A 15,252-nucleotide genomic window follows, 5' to 3' on the forward strand; every position below is an offset into this window, starting at 1 on the left:
AAACCAAACATGAGAAACATTAAAAATGAAGTCAAATGGAGAAGAACATATGCTTCTTCTTAAAATTCTCAGAACATATACCTATATGTGCATGTAAATATATATACTTCTAGGATATATAACTATAAGTCTCCTGTTCCCCCATGTAAGGGAAGTAGAAACTAAAATGTGTTAGGTAGTTGCCATTAGGGTAAAAGGGTTAAGTCTCTCTTTTCTCAACCTTCTGTTCCACTCCACAGAGAAAACAGTACTAATTGCTCTCAGATATTTTTGGTATGTGCACACAAGCTTATGGACATGTGTAATTCTTCACATCACTTTTTCATTTCACATTCATATTCTATGAATGAATGTACATAAAGGTATTCTATTGGTATTTAAGCTATTTCTACTATGCATATTTTAAATACAATCTGAGATTTAAGAAATACATTATTTCATCATTTTTACATTTACTTTGATAAAACCTGTTTGGCCTTAATTCTGTCATCTTATAGTTTGTTTTTATGCCTTATTTTTTTTTAATGTTTACTTATTTTTGACAGAGAGAGAGAGAGAGAGACAGACCGGGAGCGGGGGAGGGGCAGAGAGAGAGGGAGACACAGAATCCGAAGCAGACTCCAGGCTCCAAGCTGTCAGCATAGAGCCTGACGCGGGGCTCAAACTCACAGACCGTGAGATGGGGACCTGAGCCAAAATCAGATGTTCAACCGACTGAGCCACCCAGGCGCCTCTTTTTATGCCTTATTTAAAAAAAATGTTTTAAAATATTTTTATTTATTTTAAATTATTTTTTAAATGTTTTATTTTTGAGAAAGAGAATGCAAGTGGGGCAGGGGCAGAGAGAGAGGAAGACACAGGATCTGAAGAAGGCTCTGTGCTGACAGCAGGAAGCCTTATATGGGGCTCAAACTCACGGACTATGAGATCAGGACCTGAGCCTTAGTCAGACACTCAATGGACTGAGCCACCCAGTCTCCTCTAAAAAATAGTTTATGCTCATGTTTTGATTTGGGATTTTCCTTCTCACTTAAAACTTTTATTCAATTAAAAATATATATATATTTACTTTGAGGGTAGGGAGGGACAGAGAGAGGAGAGAGAGAATCCCAAGCAGGCTTCATGCTCTCAGCACAGAGGCTGATGTGGGGCTCAATCTTATGAATCCTGAGATCATGACCTGAGCTGAAACCAAGTTAGGACACTTAACCAACTGAGCCATCCAGGCGCCCCAACATTTATTCAACTTATGGCAGTCATATTATTATTTCAACAATATGAAGACTTATAATACCTATAATCTATTCTGAGGTGTAACATTAACAAAAATCTTCATAGAAGAACCTGAGTCTGGCCAGTAGGTCATTTAGGGAAGGAAGTTATGCAAGACACGAATGTGAAATGTGAGTTGTGGAAGTCAAGATCCCAGCTGATACCTGAGAAATGTACTTTCCCAAAGTCGACCAACCCAACTTTTAACGGATCTGGGCTGCTCTTTAACTTGATCCTATTATGGGCCCCTTGTGTTGATTTAATGAAAAATCCCTAATTGATTAAAATGTGAGAAGATACTTCTTGCTCTCAGAGCTTTTTTATTATATTTTGTATCACCTTTGTGATCTTTCAGGATAACAACGTATCCTAGAAAAACACTGTGTTAAAAACCTTACAGATAAATTAAATGGTTAAAATTTTAAATATTTTCCGTAATAATTTTAAAGCAAATAGAAATGTAGTATCTACACCATGTGTATCATGTTCTCTCTCCTACATATTTTATAGTGATATGTATGTTCACATACTGCACTTGGCGATAGGGAGTATGATTTTGGTTTCCCACAGAAGGCTGCAGGCTTCAAAAGCAGAAGTCCAAAACCTTTGAAGGCAGCGTAAGAAAAATCTTTGTCTGAACCTCAACGTAGTCTTTTAGCAGTCTATGTTATATATAAAAAAAGAGTCAAAATGTTGGTTTTGTTCTATTTATTTTTGGGGGTGGGGAGAGAAGGAAAAAAATTGGTTTTTGCTTCAAGGAGCCTTCCTAAAGAGTAGTAACTCATTTGTTACACACTACCATGGACAAACACTGTTGTTTTGGCTTTCGTGACTGTTCCAATTCAAGGTAATGTGCATAACCCGTATTTTTCTGAAATCCAGTGTGTTCATTTGGACATACATGGGCTGACCCTTGTATTCTCATAGGAAAGGGACTGGCACTTTGGCATCAAGAACAAATAAAAAGTATCATCACTACAACTTATGACTGGGGTCTGGGCTAATTACTAAGGAACGATTCAGCAATAATGGTCTCAGATGTTTCAATGCCCTGTGAACTTACAATTAATAAAGAGACTGCTCATTCTAAGAACCATGCAACAAGAAGGGAGTGAGGGAAGAGTTACAAGTCTGATGCAAAATTCAGAGCAAAATATCAATCAGTAATCTCCTTCCCACTTCTGTAATATCTATAAATAAAGTAGAGGGTGAAGAAAAGAATTATATGAATAATGATAAATAAAAAGCATATAGAGAACTGGGAAAATATTTTTCATTAAATTTTCCACTTATGCTAATTCAACAAGACGCTTGTGAGAAAAAGAACTAAGGCAGAAAACTAGTTACACTGTTGTTTAGAAATTCTTGAAAGCAAAATAAAAAAGAATACTGATCAGGTAATCAACGGTTTAATATTAACTGTCTTAAAATGTGTTATTTTTAACTTGAACATCTATGTTATGCCTTGGAAATTCAAAGCAAAAGGTAAAATCACATAGAAAGCCAGAAACGTCATTGACACATCTACACAGACGTTTGCTTGTAGTTTTTGGTATCCAAAACCTTTTTTCCACACATTGCACAGATGCCTAAAATAAACAAACAAACAAAACATGTAAGCAATCAAATCATAATACCAACTCATAATACCAATCAAATACCTACTATTAACACTTTGGTTTATTTAAGTCACTCCTGAGGCTTAAAACATAATTTAACAGCATCAGAGAAGAGAAAAAAGCAAGCACGGACTTGCAGCTATGAACCAGGTTCTAAGTGTCATCTTGCCTTAGAAAAAAGAGCACTTGACTAACAGGATCGATCTCTGAAACTATGAAAGGCTACTCCTTTTCTATGCTATCTAAGTCAGTGCCAAATGTAGGCTGGATATGAACAGAAAAACAGTATTGAAAGAAACTTACCCTTTTTGTAGGCACAGCCCTGGCAGTAATGGGAACCCGGCTGATGTACCGAACTTTTACAAATTCTGCAAGTAGAGAACTTATTCTTTCCATATGGATCGAATCTAGAGTTGTTTTTTTTTTAAAGAAAGAAAAATGTAAAATAGAAAAGAAACAGTTAAATGACTTCCTTTAGGCAACAAATGGGATTAATCCATGCTTTGTTCCCTCTGTCAAACTTTACAGTTGATAGCCACAGCACGCTTGCAGCCAGCTACCCTCTCTCACTGCTCCTGCACAACCCTACCCCTTCCATGTGAGTTGTATGCTTATAAACGACTTATCAGTTGTACTTAATCCCAAGCCTGTTTCTACGAGTTGTATTTGCCAATCTATTTGTATGATATAGTTAAATATTATGGAAACTGATGAAATGTGGGTGCAAAAAGTGACCAATTCTATGAAAGACTATGAGAATGCTTTAGGATGGCTAGATAAATGTGAATCACTGAACTGCCATTGAATTAGGTGAGACAACTTCAAAATACAGGCAAAATCATAAGTGGAAGGACTTGGCACTTTACAAGTTGTCAGTTCTTGCTCTACTTTAAGATACCGGAAATGTGCATTCTGGTTATGATTTATGTGAGGAAAATGATGAAGAACTCTTATCAGTAGACTCATACTCAAAAGGCCTGTCTCAGTGCCAAATGACTGATGAATGCATGTACACGTCATGTGCCATGACTTACAATAAGGTATGTGTATCTTTTAATGATTGCCTATTTTAGCTGACATTTTCAACGAATTGATCCAATCCCTTTGCATAGAAGAGTTTCCGCTATATAAAAATGCCATTTTATAGCAGCTGGAGTAGAAAATAATTCCCCCTAAACTGGCTGTAACTTTTGTAACAATACTCATGTACTGAATACCAACACTGTCCTAGAGCTGGTTTCTTCTCTTGGGGCACAACAGCTTATTTTCAAAGGTTAATTTTTCCAAACCCAAAAGAATGTCACCTTACTCTGCACAAAGGAAGATAGCATAGACACTATTCCTCTTTTTTTTTTTTTTCAACGTTTATTTATTTTTGGGACAGAGAGAGACAGAGCATGAACGGGGGAGGAGCAGAGAGAGAGGGAGACACAGAATCGGAAACAGGCTCCAGGCTCTGAGCCATCAGCCCAGAGCCTGATGCGGGGCTCGAACTCACGGACCGCGAGATCGTTACCTGGCTGAAGTCGGACGCTTAACCGACTGCGCCACCCAGGCGCCCCAACTATTCCTCTTTTTAATAAGGCTCGATTTGTTTGCATCCGTATGTCTAGAGATTACTTTTGTTTAAAACCGTATTTAATCCTAAAATGCACATTTTAATATGTCTGACATCTTACAATTCATGGTAGAGCTTTTTCTTTATTAAAGTAATGATACCTCTTCTAAATGTTGGTATCTTAGAGTCAATGCAATATAATGGTACACTTTCCAAAGTGAGATATTTAGAGTATCCAAAAATAATAGGTATTTATTAATGATATTGGAGTAAGGCTGGGAGCAAAAAGTAACTGGAGGTATCTAAAACTGTATAGTCTGGGGCGCCTGGGTGGCTCAGTCGGTTAAGCGTCTGACTTCAGTTCAGGTCACGATCTCGCGGTCCGTGAGTTCGAGCCCCGCGTCGGGCTCTGGGCTGATGGCTCAGAGCCTGGAGCCTGCTTCCGATTCTGTGTCTCCCTCTCTCTCTGCCCCTCCCCCGTTCATGCTCTGTCTCTGTCTCAAAAATAAATAAAACGTTAAAAAAAAAATTAAAAATAAATAAAACTGTATAGTCTGTAAAAATTACAACTTAGTTAATAATAACTGAACTGTCTTAGAAGACATCAATAAGTCAGAGCAATACTTAGTGAGATGCTCTACTGAAGATTAAATCTATTATGCTGTTTTATATCCATTACTTAATAAGCACCATTATGTGCCAGGCACTGCAGGTAGTAAAAGCTTCATTATTATTATTATCATTATCATTATTATTATTTCTAATCCTTGGGACAATGTCATGAAATAGGTATTAATTCTTTCAGCAAATATACATGAGTGCCTACTATGTGCCTGTTACTGTTTTACATATCAAAAATGAGCTTGACAGACAAAGCCTCTACCCTCTCAAGCTGACATTGTAGTGAGGAGACAGACAATAAGTAAAGGAACAAACATGGTTTTCAGACAGTGATACACACTGTAGAGAAAATTCAAACAGGACACTGTGGCAGACATGAGGGGAAGGAGGGGAAGACATTAATTCAGATGCTGGTTAGGGACCCACCCTTAGGAGATGACATTTCAGCTAGATCCTGGCAACAACAAGGTGCCAGCTATGTGAACTCTGCAGGATGAGCTCTAGGAGGAGGGAGCAACAAACATAAACCTCTGCCAATGGGAGTGGGCTTGGCCTGTCTGATGCAGGAGTAGTCCAAATGGAAGTCAGAGAGGTGGGAGGGGCCAGATCATGGAGAACCTTGTAAGAAAGTGCAAGGGGGCCTAGATTATATTCTACCTGAAAAGAAAAGCAATGCACGTTCTGAGAAAAGCACTTACGTGCCTTTTAAAGGACTGCTCTGGTTACTATGAGACTGAATTATAGGGAACTAGAGAGGAAGCAGAAAGATACAAAGTTACTACAGCATCTACGAAATAACAGTGGTTTGGAACAGGGTAACAGCAGTGAAGCAAGTGTATTCAGGTTATATTTTGCTGGTAGAGCTAAAGAATTTACTGATGAAAGGAAAGTGAGGAAAATGTGCAGAATTCTCGCTTTTTGGTTTGCACAACTGGACCAGACAGTGGTGCAGTAAGACTCTGATTAGAAGACAAGGACCAAGAGGTTGCCTGTTAGACATCAAAATGGTAAGACAAGTAGGCAGTTGGATATATGTTTGGAGCTCAAAGAAGTCAGGACAGGAGATGTAAATCTGAGTTATTAACATACAGTATGAATTTCAAGTCATTGGACTAAAGTCACTTGAGGAAAGATTATATATTTGTAAATAGAAAAAAAAAAGAGAAAGGTCTAGGATTGAGTCCAGAGGCACTTGACTGAGAAGGAACGGTGAGTTGGGAGGAGAAAAGAGGGTGGTACCCCAGGGCCAAGAGAATACAAGGTTGCAGGGGTGTCTGGCTGGCTCAGTCAGTGGAGCATGCGAGTCCTGATCCTGGGGCTGTGAGTTCAGACCTACACTGGAGGTAGAGCTTATGAAAAGAAAAGAAGAGAAAAGAGAAGAGAAGAGAAGAAAAAAAGAGAGAGAATAGCAGGTTGCAAAAATGAGAGTTGTTAAAAGGTTAATCAAGATCAGAATAGAGAAGTGGGGGGCACCTGGGTGACTCAGTCGGTTGGGCGGCCGACTTCGGCTCAGGTCATGATCTCGCGGTCCGTGAGTTCGAGCCCTGCATCGGGCTCTGTGCTGACAGCTCAGAGCCTGGACCCTGTTTCAGATTCTGTGTCTCCCTCTCTCTGACCCTCCCCCATTCATTCTCTGTCTCTCTCTGTCTCAAAAATAAATAAATGTTAAAAAAAAAAAAAATTAAAAAAAAAAAGAACAGAGAAGTGGCCATTAGGTGTGATCCTGCTGCCATTAGGTGAGAGCAGCTGCAGGGATTGATGGGGCTGAAGACCCGACCGGAGTGGCAGAAGCTGAGAATGGAACTTATAGACATTGAGAAAGCCTAAGGCTTTTGAAAACTTTTGCTGTGAAGGAAAGCAAGGAAATGGGATGGCAGCTGGAAGAGTTCATGGAATTTTTAAGACTGGGAATAATAAATAAAGCATGGTGTCAAAAAGTGGTTTTTAGGGTAGGAGACATTTTTATCTCCACTCTTAGATGAAAAAATAAAGTTCAGAGAAGTCAAGAAACTGGCTTAACTTCCTTAAGGTCTCAGAGCAAGAGAGTGACAGAGTCTAAATACAAATTTAGGTCTGACTCCAGAGCTTCTGATCTGTCCACATCTCTCTATTGCCTCCAATTTGTACAATAATGAAGATCTAGATGAAATAATGTACAGTAAACAAAACCAGGCAGTATTATTGCATACCACACTGAAGCACCTGAATGAAACTGCAAAGTAGTTTTAGGGGGGGTAAGGCCAGAAACCATCGTTTTGAAAAGAAAAGAAAAGAGCAGAGAAGAAAAAGAATGAGATGAAATAAAAGTCATGTTTTCTGGTAAAAAAGAGCAGTAATATCTTCACAAATTGATAGAGTGGGGAGGATCAGGGTGAAACTGGCAGGTTATAACAAATAGCTTGGCTTTGCATGCTGGTACCTGACTCTGTTTAAATCACAACAGAATGATACACACCAAGTTCAGTATGCTTAAGACTAAAAAGAATGGAAAGTTATGTCTCCACGATGTAGCTGCTCCTTTACCTACCTTGCTTTTTTTGAAGTTAAAGCTTTATTTTCATTCAGCTTTCTTCCACCACTTTCTATATCAAAATATACACATATTTTAGTGGGTTATTTCTGCACGTTTCACCATAACATGTACATTTACCACTTAACAATTTGTTAAAGAGTTCATTCTTAGACCTCCTACCAATAGACTAGCCAATATCAACATTTTCAAAATCTTCATTTAATAGCCATGTTTTTAAGACACCACTTAAAAAGGAAACATTTATGATGAAACAATAAAATTCTGGATCATCATTTTACTTCTCAGACTCAAAACAGGACTTTAGGAACGGGTCTGCATTTAATTTATCTATTGTAAAATCTAGAAGCCATTACTTTGGTGCCACCGACCCTGAATACAGTATAAGTGTTTCTTTTCTTTCCCTTTGAAAACATCTTAACTGTATATAATGATATGAAAGTGAAAACAGTGTAAATGATTTAAGAATATAAAAGTCAGGTGAAGAAAGGGGGAATTAAATATATACTCTAATAAAGCTGAATCAAATCAATTACTATGATATACTCATTAGTTGAAAATCATTTAATGATTTTGCTATCTCTTACCTCATAGATTAGGAACCTCTAACATGTAACCAAGAAAACTAAATAGAAGAAGATATTAAATTGTTGGGGGGATCTAGAGTTCTTTAATATTTAACAGATGAAATACTTTGTGCACAAAACATTTCCTTTTACAAATAGTGTAAAGGCTAAAACATCAGTCACGGGAAATATTTGATTCAACTTCTATTTTCTAAAAAGGAAAAATACCTGTGGTATTCCTTGCACCGTCTTTCCATGTGTCTGGAGTGATAACAGTACCGAGTTTCTTTTCACCTGTTATAATAAGATAGTACAATAAGGGGAATTAGGATTTACTGTCTAATAAATACACTACTTTGTGCCTAAAGTTCACAATGGTATCAACTATCTTATTACAGTCGGAGACTTTTCATGCTGGGGTAGGGGCTATGAACTGAGACTGAAGTTACCAGCTGTGGATAATGGATAACTGACTCTCAGTAAAATCTGTACAGCACAATGGCTTATGATAGGCTTTCCCTGTACCTGTATACTTTCAACAAATCTGATAGATCTATTTATTCCATAAACATACTAAGCACTTAAGATACATAAACCACTATGCAAAGTTTAGAGACAAATAAAATGGTAATTTAGATAAAGCTCTACTTTCAGGGAACCTACAACATGCTATTTTCTTCAACAGTAATCCTTAACCTGGGCTCCAGGGGTAGACCTCAGAAGACAAATGAACAAGGTGAAGTTGTACACCAAACTACTGTATATCCATTTTTCTTCTTGTAAGAGTCCATAGCTTTTCCAGGTTCTTAAAGGGGGTAGATACCCCTGAAAAAGAACCATTCAAACCAAAATGTAAGCTAGAAAACAAAAAGCATAGTAATTGACAACTTAAGCACCAGAAGAAATACCATGAAGGAAGAAATAACCTTGGCTACGGAAGTCCAGGGGTTTCAGGAGAAGGCAGTAGAGAGAGTGTCTGCATGTTACAATGGCTTTGGGAAGAAAAAGAAGAGAGGATGAAGGCAAACTAGAAAAAGGACGTATCCCGAGGAAAGGCATGGGAAGCTCATGGGCATGCAAAGTACTTTGATTTGGATAAAGAGTAATGAAGGTAAGTGAAAATGTAATTGGAAAGATAAGCTGGGACCTCATTGTGGAGGGTCATCCTGAATGCCAGGCTCCAAACACAGAAAGCCAGAATTATTCTCTGCTCGCTGAGAATGTATTAAAGGTTTTAAATTCAGGAAATGATACAGTACACTTATATCAGGTTCAGTTCAAATATCTGTTGTGATTACTCTAAGCCATGTCCTGGCATACTGATGAAGGATAGTAAGACAAAATACTTACCTTTGGTCCTACTATCTAGCATTTGGTAGGAATATAACACTTGTTGCATGAATGAAAAGAAAAGGTGACAAAATGCAAGAATGGAAGGTGGAGTTAGGATTTAATTGAGCATTTTTATATGGAAGGGCAGCTGATTAAAAGATTCCAAAAGATAGAGAGACAAATAAAGGACCTGAAAAAGGTAGGGAGGGATGGCAACAAAAACACAAATAGGATTTTCCTCGAAAAAATAAAGGGAAAGAAGTAAATGGGTATGGATGCAGAACTGATTATAGGCATAGTAAAAGTAAGATGAAATGTTGGGAATGTTCCCATTTAATTACCTCGCTTTTCTTATACCTATAAGGAGCTATTTGTCAACACAGGATGGGGTAGATGAAGGTGGGGGAAGTTTAAGGCACTGAAGAGTTTGGAATAGTCACTAGAGACAAAGGGCGAAGGCTGACTAAAGAGAAGTAAAAAAAGATTGATGCATAGTATTAAAGATCTTGGAGATCAGGAAATATACTCTTTTAGTGGTACCAACTGGTTCATTTGTGCAGTTTTTCCTACTGGTCTTCACACGCATGCAGGACATTTTTGAGAAGAGCCAAAGGCTGGAAGAGCACGGTTTGAGGGGGGAAAGGGGCTGGTAGGGGATAATATTAGTCTAACTCAGAGTGATGGAGACCTCAGCTAGGGTATTTGAAAGGCCAGGGAAAGTCGGAGCTGTTGAATGAGAGTAAAATAAGCAGGGCATACACGTGTTTGGATGCAAGTTCACAAAGGGATAGGAGAATGAATGAGAGATGATCGAGGCTTTGTCAATAGGTGACTGGGAGGATTGTGATGCCATTAAATGATGGGAGAGAAGGTACCGGTTTGTGAAGCAGGACGACACATTCAGTCTTGGAAGTACTAAACCATTAGGTAACAACCAGATGGAGGGTCCCAGTATTGTTTAGAGAAAATTTTTCTATTGGTGCTTAGTTTAGAGAGAAGTCAGCTGGAGATGTGGATTAGACATTCATTGGCATGGATCTGCTACTTGAAGCCAGATATTTCTAAAACAAAGAGTCAACTGTTCTTTAAAACTGCAAAAAGAGTCAAAAGAAGGTCAGATATAGATCACTGGGAAACATCTACTTTAAGGGGATAAGGAAAATAAGAAAACTTGGAGATTATAAAAGTAAAGAAGCACTGGGAGAAGTAAATTCAAAGAGAATCTACACCAAGTTTCAAAGTCAGAGGCATAGACAAGCACTGAGAGAAAGGTCTTTCAATTTGGTGTTTAGGAGACTTCCAGTGAACTTCTGAAAGTTCTTCCAGTAGTGGGGCATAGCGAAAGTTTGGAAAGCACTAAGAAGTAACAAAATATGAAGGCAACAAAAATAACCAAGCCTTTCAAAAAATTTACCTTGAAGGCAAAGAGAGAGCTAGGTAGTTGCTTGAGAGTCTACCTTTATGTATAGGAGAGATATGAGCTTACTTATAGGGTGAGTGGAATGAATTGATAGATGGGGGATAAGAAATATGTAATAAAAAGAGTATACTTAAAATTTTTTTTAAATGTTTATTTATTTTTGAGAGACAGAGAGAGACAGAGCATGAGCCAGGGAAGGGAAGGGAGAGAGGGAGACACAGAATCCAAAGCAGGCTCCAGGCTCTGAGCTGTCAGCACAGAGCCGGACGTGAGGCTCGACTCCATAAGCCGATGTTGGATGCTTAACCAACTGAGCCACCCAAGCGCCCCAAAAAGAGTATAATTTTATTTGAGGAGTAAGATGGTATAGAAGGTAGAAAGGCAGTAGAACAAAGAAATAATAGAGTTGGACTCTCAGACATGCAGGGAAGTAGAAAAGCAAATGGCCTTTTATAACACATAGCATGTCCCAGAACCAACTATGTGTATTTATTTTAATACCACATCAGGTCCTGAGTCCTCAAAATTTTTATGTACCTTAGGAAATTAACTCTCACAATTTGCTCAGTATCCTTAGTTTCCCTGGGAAAAAGCACTTACGGTGTAAAGCATATCACACAAATTAAACCAGGCAGAATACCCGTCCTCTAAAGCTAAAATGTACAGAATTAACACAAGTTACATAGAAAGACAAATTTATATGTTTAGAACTACACTACATGAGAGAAAAGGTATCACGGAAGGTGCATAATCTAAATGTGTAAGCCATATTTACTCAAACAAGCAAAACCAAAAAACTGCTCAAGTACAGGATAGAATAGAATTAAAGGACATCAATGTCAAAAAGCTTAATGTACTTTTCAGAGTGATGAAAATATTCTAAAATCGATAGTGGTGATGGTTGCATAGCCCTCTGGACATACTAAAAATAACAAAATGATACATTTTAAATGGGTGAATTGTACCTATGTCAATTACATTGCAATAATTTTTTATTTTATTTTTTTAATTAAAAAAAATTTTTAAGTTTATTTATTTTGAGAAAGAGAGAACAAGCAGGGTAGGGGCAGAGAGAGAGGGGAGAGAGAGAATCCCAAGCAGGCTCTTCACTGTTAGCGCAGAGCCCAATGTGGGGCTCAAACTCACAAACAGTGAGATTATGACCCAAGCTGAAATCAAGAGCCAGACACTTAACTGACTGAGCCACCCAGGCACCCATCAACAATTTTTTTAAAGCTTAATGTGAGATGATGATATAAAGCATAGAAAAATGGATACATTATTTCCACTTTACCCCTCATAAAATGAAGGAGAGTTTAATTCTCAGTGCCACATACTGGGGGTTATGATAGAAATAACCAGTTTTTGAGTATACGCGAAGGCACTTTTATATCAGGCTTTACCTACATTATCTGAACCCCATAAATTATGTATTACTCTCATTTTTCAGATGAGGAAACTGGGGCCAAGATATATTAGGTAACTTGCCCATGGTTATTCTTTTACCTAATATAAGAACTGTGATTCAAAATTATGGGTGCCTGTGTTCAAAGTTTTATCTACTAGGGGGGATATAAACAAAATTGATCATGTTAATGTTAACACAGATAAGAGGACTTGAAACCTTGCCTAGAAGAGCCAGAGAGGCTGAGGAATAAAAAGACTTAGGGATATGACAGCCGTTTTAAAACGTATAGACAGTCTAGGATATCAAAAAATCGTAAGAAACTTTCTAGAAACCTTAAGGGTTTGCATTAGAATCACCAAATGGCGACTACAGGGTGGAAAGCCTTCTCTAAAAGTTAGTGACATTTACACAGACTGCTTTGAAGGTGGTGAGACTTTCTGAACCCTGCCTCAATACCACAGGTATGCATGCAAAGAGTATCTAAGCCATTGGATAGGATGCTAACTTAGGGTAGCTAGTTAAAATATAGGATGCCCTGTGAATTTTTAATTTCAAAACAACAGTACTGTCATGTCCTAAAAGTCAGTCAAAAGTACTTTCAGTAGTGAGGAAGAGCACGCAAAGACATGTCTCAAATATTGCATGGGACATACTTCCAGAAAAAAGGTATTCCTCTTTTTAAATGTCTGTTAAATCTGGCAACTCTAGGACTTTTAAGATCCAGTCCAACCCTGAGGGTCTGTAAGGCGAAGGAGCCAGTCAAGAACTGTATGGGATAAGATCCCGGGTTGGAGGGGAAGGCAAAGGAAATACGCAAATATCTACAAAACTGAGACCACTCTGAACGCAAAACGACTATACGATCGTTGGGGAGGGACAGGAATGGTCAAAAAGGGTAAGAGGACAGAGGCTGGAACACGAGAACTGAGGCCGAAAGAAAAATAAAAGACAAGGACCCGAAGAAGCCCAGTTAGCTCCTCCTAGCCTCCTTCTCACAAAGATGCGGCCTCTTAACTCACATTTTTCGCACACCATCCTTCCCCGACGGTTCCCTTGGCCACAGAAACTGCAGCAGCTTGAAAATATCAACACAATAGCCAGAAAAATATTCCCCTTCCGGGTTACGAAAAGCCACTTCCGGCCCCTCCGCCCCCCGCCCCGCCTATCCCACACCTGAAAAGCCGCGGGAGGAATTAAACGCCAGCGGGAAGCGAGGCTGCTCCCATTGCCCGCCCCTCCACTTCTGCAATTGGCTGTGCAATCTTGGGTCTCCGCCCCCACAGGCCTGCGCTTGCGCGAAGATCAGGGCGGCGGGTCGTACCTGATGGTGGCAGGTAGTAACCCCCGCTTCTCTTCCGCGGGCGGGAGAGTAGGTAAGCCAAGCCGAACCCTCCCGGCACGCGAGCCTCCGGGGGGTGCAAGCAGCCCCCACCAACTGCCCATGTGGCCGTCAGCGTCTGTGCCCCGTCCCTTCGAACGCCACCCTTCCGGAGTGACCCAGGGGCTGCCCTGATGGACCGGCCCTCTTTTGGAGTCGACTTTCTGTGTGTGACCCTACATTTCTCCTGGTCTCCCCGCCGGTGCTCTTTGATTATGCCTCTCAACTTGTTCCTCGTTCCTCACGCTCGCGCCGACTGAGGCTTGGGCAGAGTCCCCCGCGACCGAGTTTGGGGTGGGGCTGTAGAGACCAGTCCCGCGATTTCCGGGAAGGCTCCTATGCGAGCCGCCCAGAAAGGCCTTCTCTCCGGCCTCAATACTTGAGGACCCGGGCCAGGTCAGACGCCGGAGGCCAGGGCCGTGGCCTCCCGAGGGGCGCCCTATGGGCGTCCTCGCGTGCTCGCCAAGGTCCACTCCCCCCCCCCCCGGGCTTCTTTCTCAGGAGGGGCACTTAATCCATCCTCTTCCTTTTTTGTTCGTTCGTTGATTCAGTAAGCATTTGAGTTTGGGTACTTGCTCACTGTATTAGATCCAAATCTGCTCATGTCATTTGGGATTCTGAGAGTAGCCCAGAAAAATGCCCGAGGAAGTGAGGTAGCTCTTAAGACCCTGTATTCCAGATCCTCTGCCCCGCCCCTCAGCCGGCAGAGGGTAGGAGCTATGCAAAACTTTCCCTTTTCACCTTCTTTGTATATCTTTATATTAAAGAGGTGAGACTGACATGGCTCTAGCGCTTGAGAGCTTGGGACCTTGGACGTGCCTCCTAAAGTGTCCTAGCCTGTTTCCTTATCAGTAGACTATTTGCCTTTGAAAATTACAGTGCGAATTAGCTCAGAGCTGTTAGTATAAGGCCTGCACTTGCCCTTTTGTTTTTCTGGAATATTCACCACAATGTAACATGTGGACTATTACCTTTAATAAAGCCCTTGCTTAACATTTGCCAATGTTACGTATAAGCTCTGTTATATATATATGACATATAATGTGTATTTTATAAAAAGAGAAAGTAGACTCTTTTTTCCTTCATTTATGCTCTAGTTTTGATTGGAACCTAGCACCTGTAACAGACATTGTCATTTTGGTATTTCTGGAGCATTGGGCTGCCTTAGTTTAGCATAACGTTCTTTGAACTTTCTTGATTACACTGGCCACCATTTGAGTATTCAAGTGTGCACTTGGCGTCACTTGTCATTTGCCAGAAGGTGTGAACTACTGGCAGGGGTTAGACAGGGGTCCACAATGGTTAAAAAAGGAATACCTACAGTTTAGCCAGAGTGTATTCATGGGGTTTTTAGAACACATAGCTTATATTTCCAATAAGAGCAAATCATTAATCCATGCATGTTGTTTTCACCTCTGTGATTTTGGGGAAAAAACAAAACAACAACCAAACAACCAGACCCCTTAATTGGGCCTAGGACATGACCCTTTGACAGAAACCAGTTACAAATGTTTAAGATATTCGTAAATTTGTCCTTTTTAGCCTCTG

At 39.8% G+C, this 15,252-nt stretch overlaps 3 protein-coding genes across 7 annotated transcripts in view; 1 reads left to right on the forward strand and 2 right to left on the reverse strand.

Annotated features, from left to right (window-relative positions):
• SOCS5 (suppressor of cytokine signaling 5) overlaps positions 1–3,298 on the reverse strand; it is a 128,597-nt gene extending 125,299 nt beyond the window's left edge. The window contains exon 1 of the mRNA XM_086701166.1: positions 3,195–3,298. The gene's annotated coding sequence lies outside the window, so the exon portion shown is untranslated. The remainder of the gene's footprint in view (positions 1–3,194) is intronic.
• The window catches only part of PIGF (phosphatidylinositol glycan anchor biosynthesis class F), a 95,499-nt gene that overhangs the window by 47,905 nt on the left and 32,342 nt on the right, over positions 1–15,252 (forward strand). The window contains exon 1 of one of the 5 annotated variants that reach the window (XM_086701177.1): positions 13,528–13,699. The exons of 1 other annotated variant lie outside the window; for it this stretch is intronic. The gene's annotated coding sequence lies outside the window, so the exon portion shown is untranslated. Of the gene's footprint in view, positions 1–13,527; positions 13,700–13,724; positions 14,255–15,252 lie in introns of those variants that run through there. 3 more of the 5 variants (XM_025932106.2, XM_086701174.1, XM_086701176.1) reach the window with 3 other exon arrangements.
• Positions 1,966–13,460, reverse strand: CRIPT (CXXC repeat containing interactor of PDZ3 domain). Its single transcript, XM_025932066.2, has 5 exons — positions 13,346–13,460; positions 8,395–8,460; positions 7,598–7,652; positions 3,195–3,298; positions 1,966–2,861 (listed from the first exon to the last, which is right to left on the reverse strand). The coding sequence occupies exons 1-5, from the start codon at positions 13,359–13,361 to the stop codon at positions 2,797–2,799; spliced, it is 306 nt and encodes a 101-aa protein (XP_025787851.1). The 5' UTR covers positions 13,362–13,460; the 3' UTR covers positions 1,966–2,796.

Source organism: Puma concolor, chromosome A3, assembly GCF_028749965.1.
Source record: "Puma concolor isolate L17-30 chromosome A3, mPumCon1.1.hap2, whole genome shotgun sequence".
NCBI classification, from domain to species: Eukaryota; Metazoa; Chordata; class Mammalia; order Carnivora; family Felidae; genus Puma; species Puma concolor.

Bases quoted from the DNA above. Each gene is read 5' to 3' on its own strand.
- CRIPT (XM_025932066.2), bottom strand. The intron at 3,299-7,597 runs GTAGGTAAAGGA...AAACAACTCTAG, and splicing joins TTAACTTCAAAAAAAGCAAG to ATTCGATCCATATGGAAAGA. The intron at 2,862-3,194 runs GTAAGTTTCTTT...TGTTTATTTTAG, and splicing joins GGGCTGTGCCTACAAAAAGG to GCATCTGTGCAATGTGTGGA.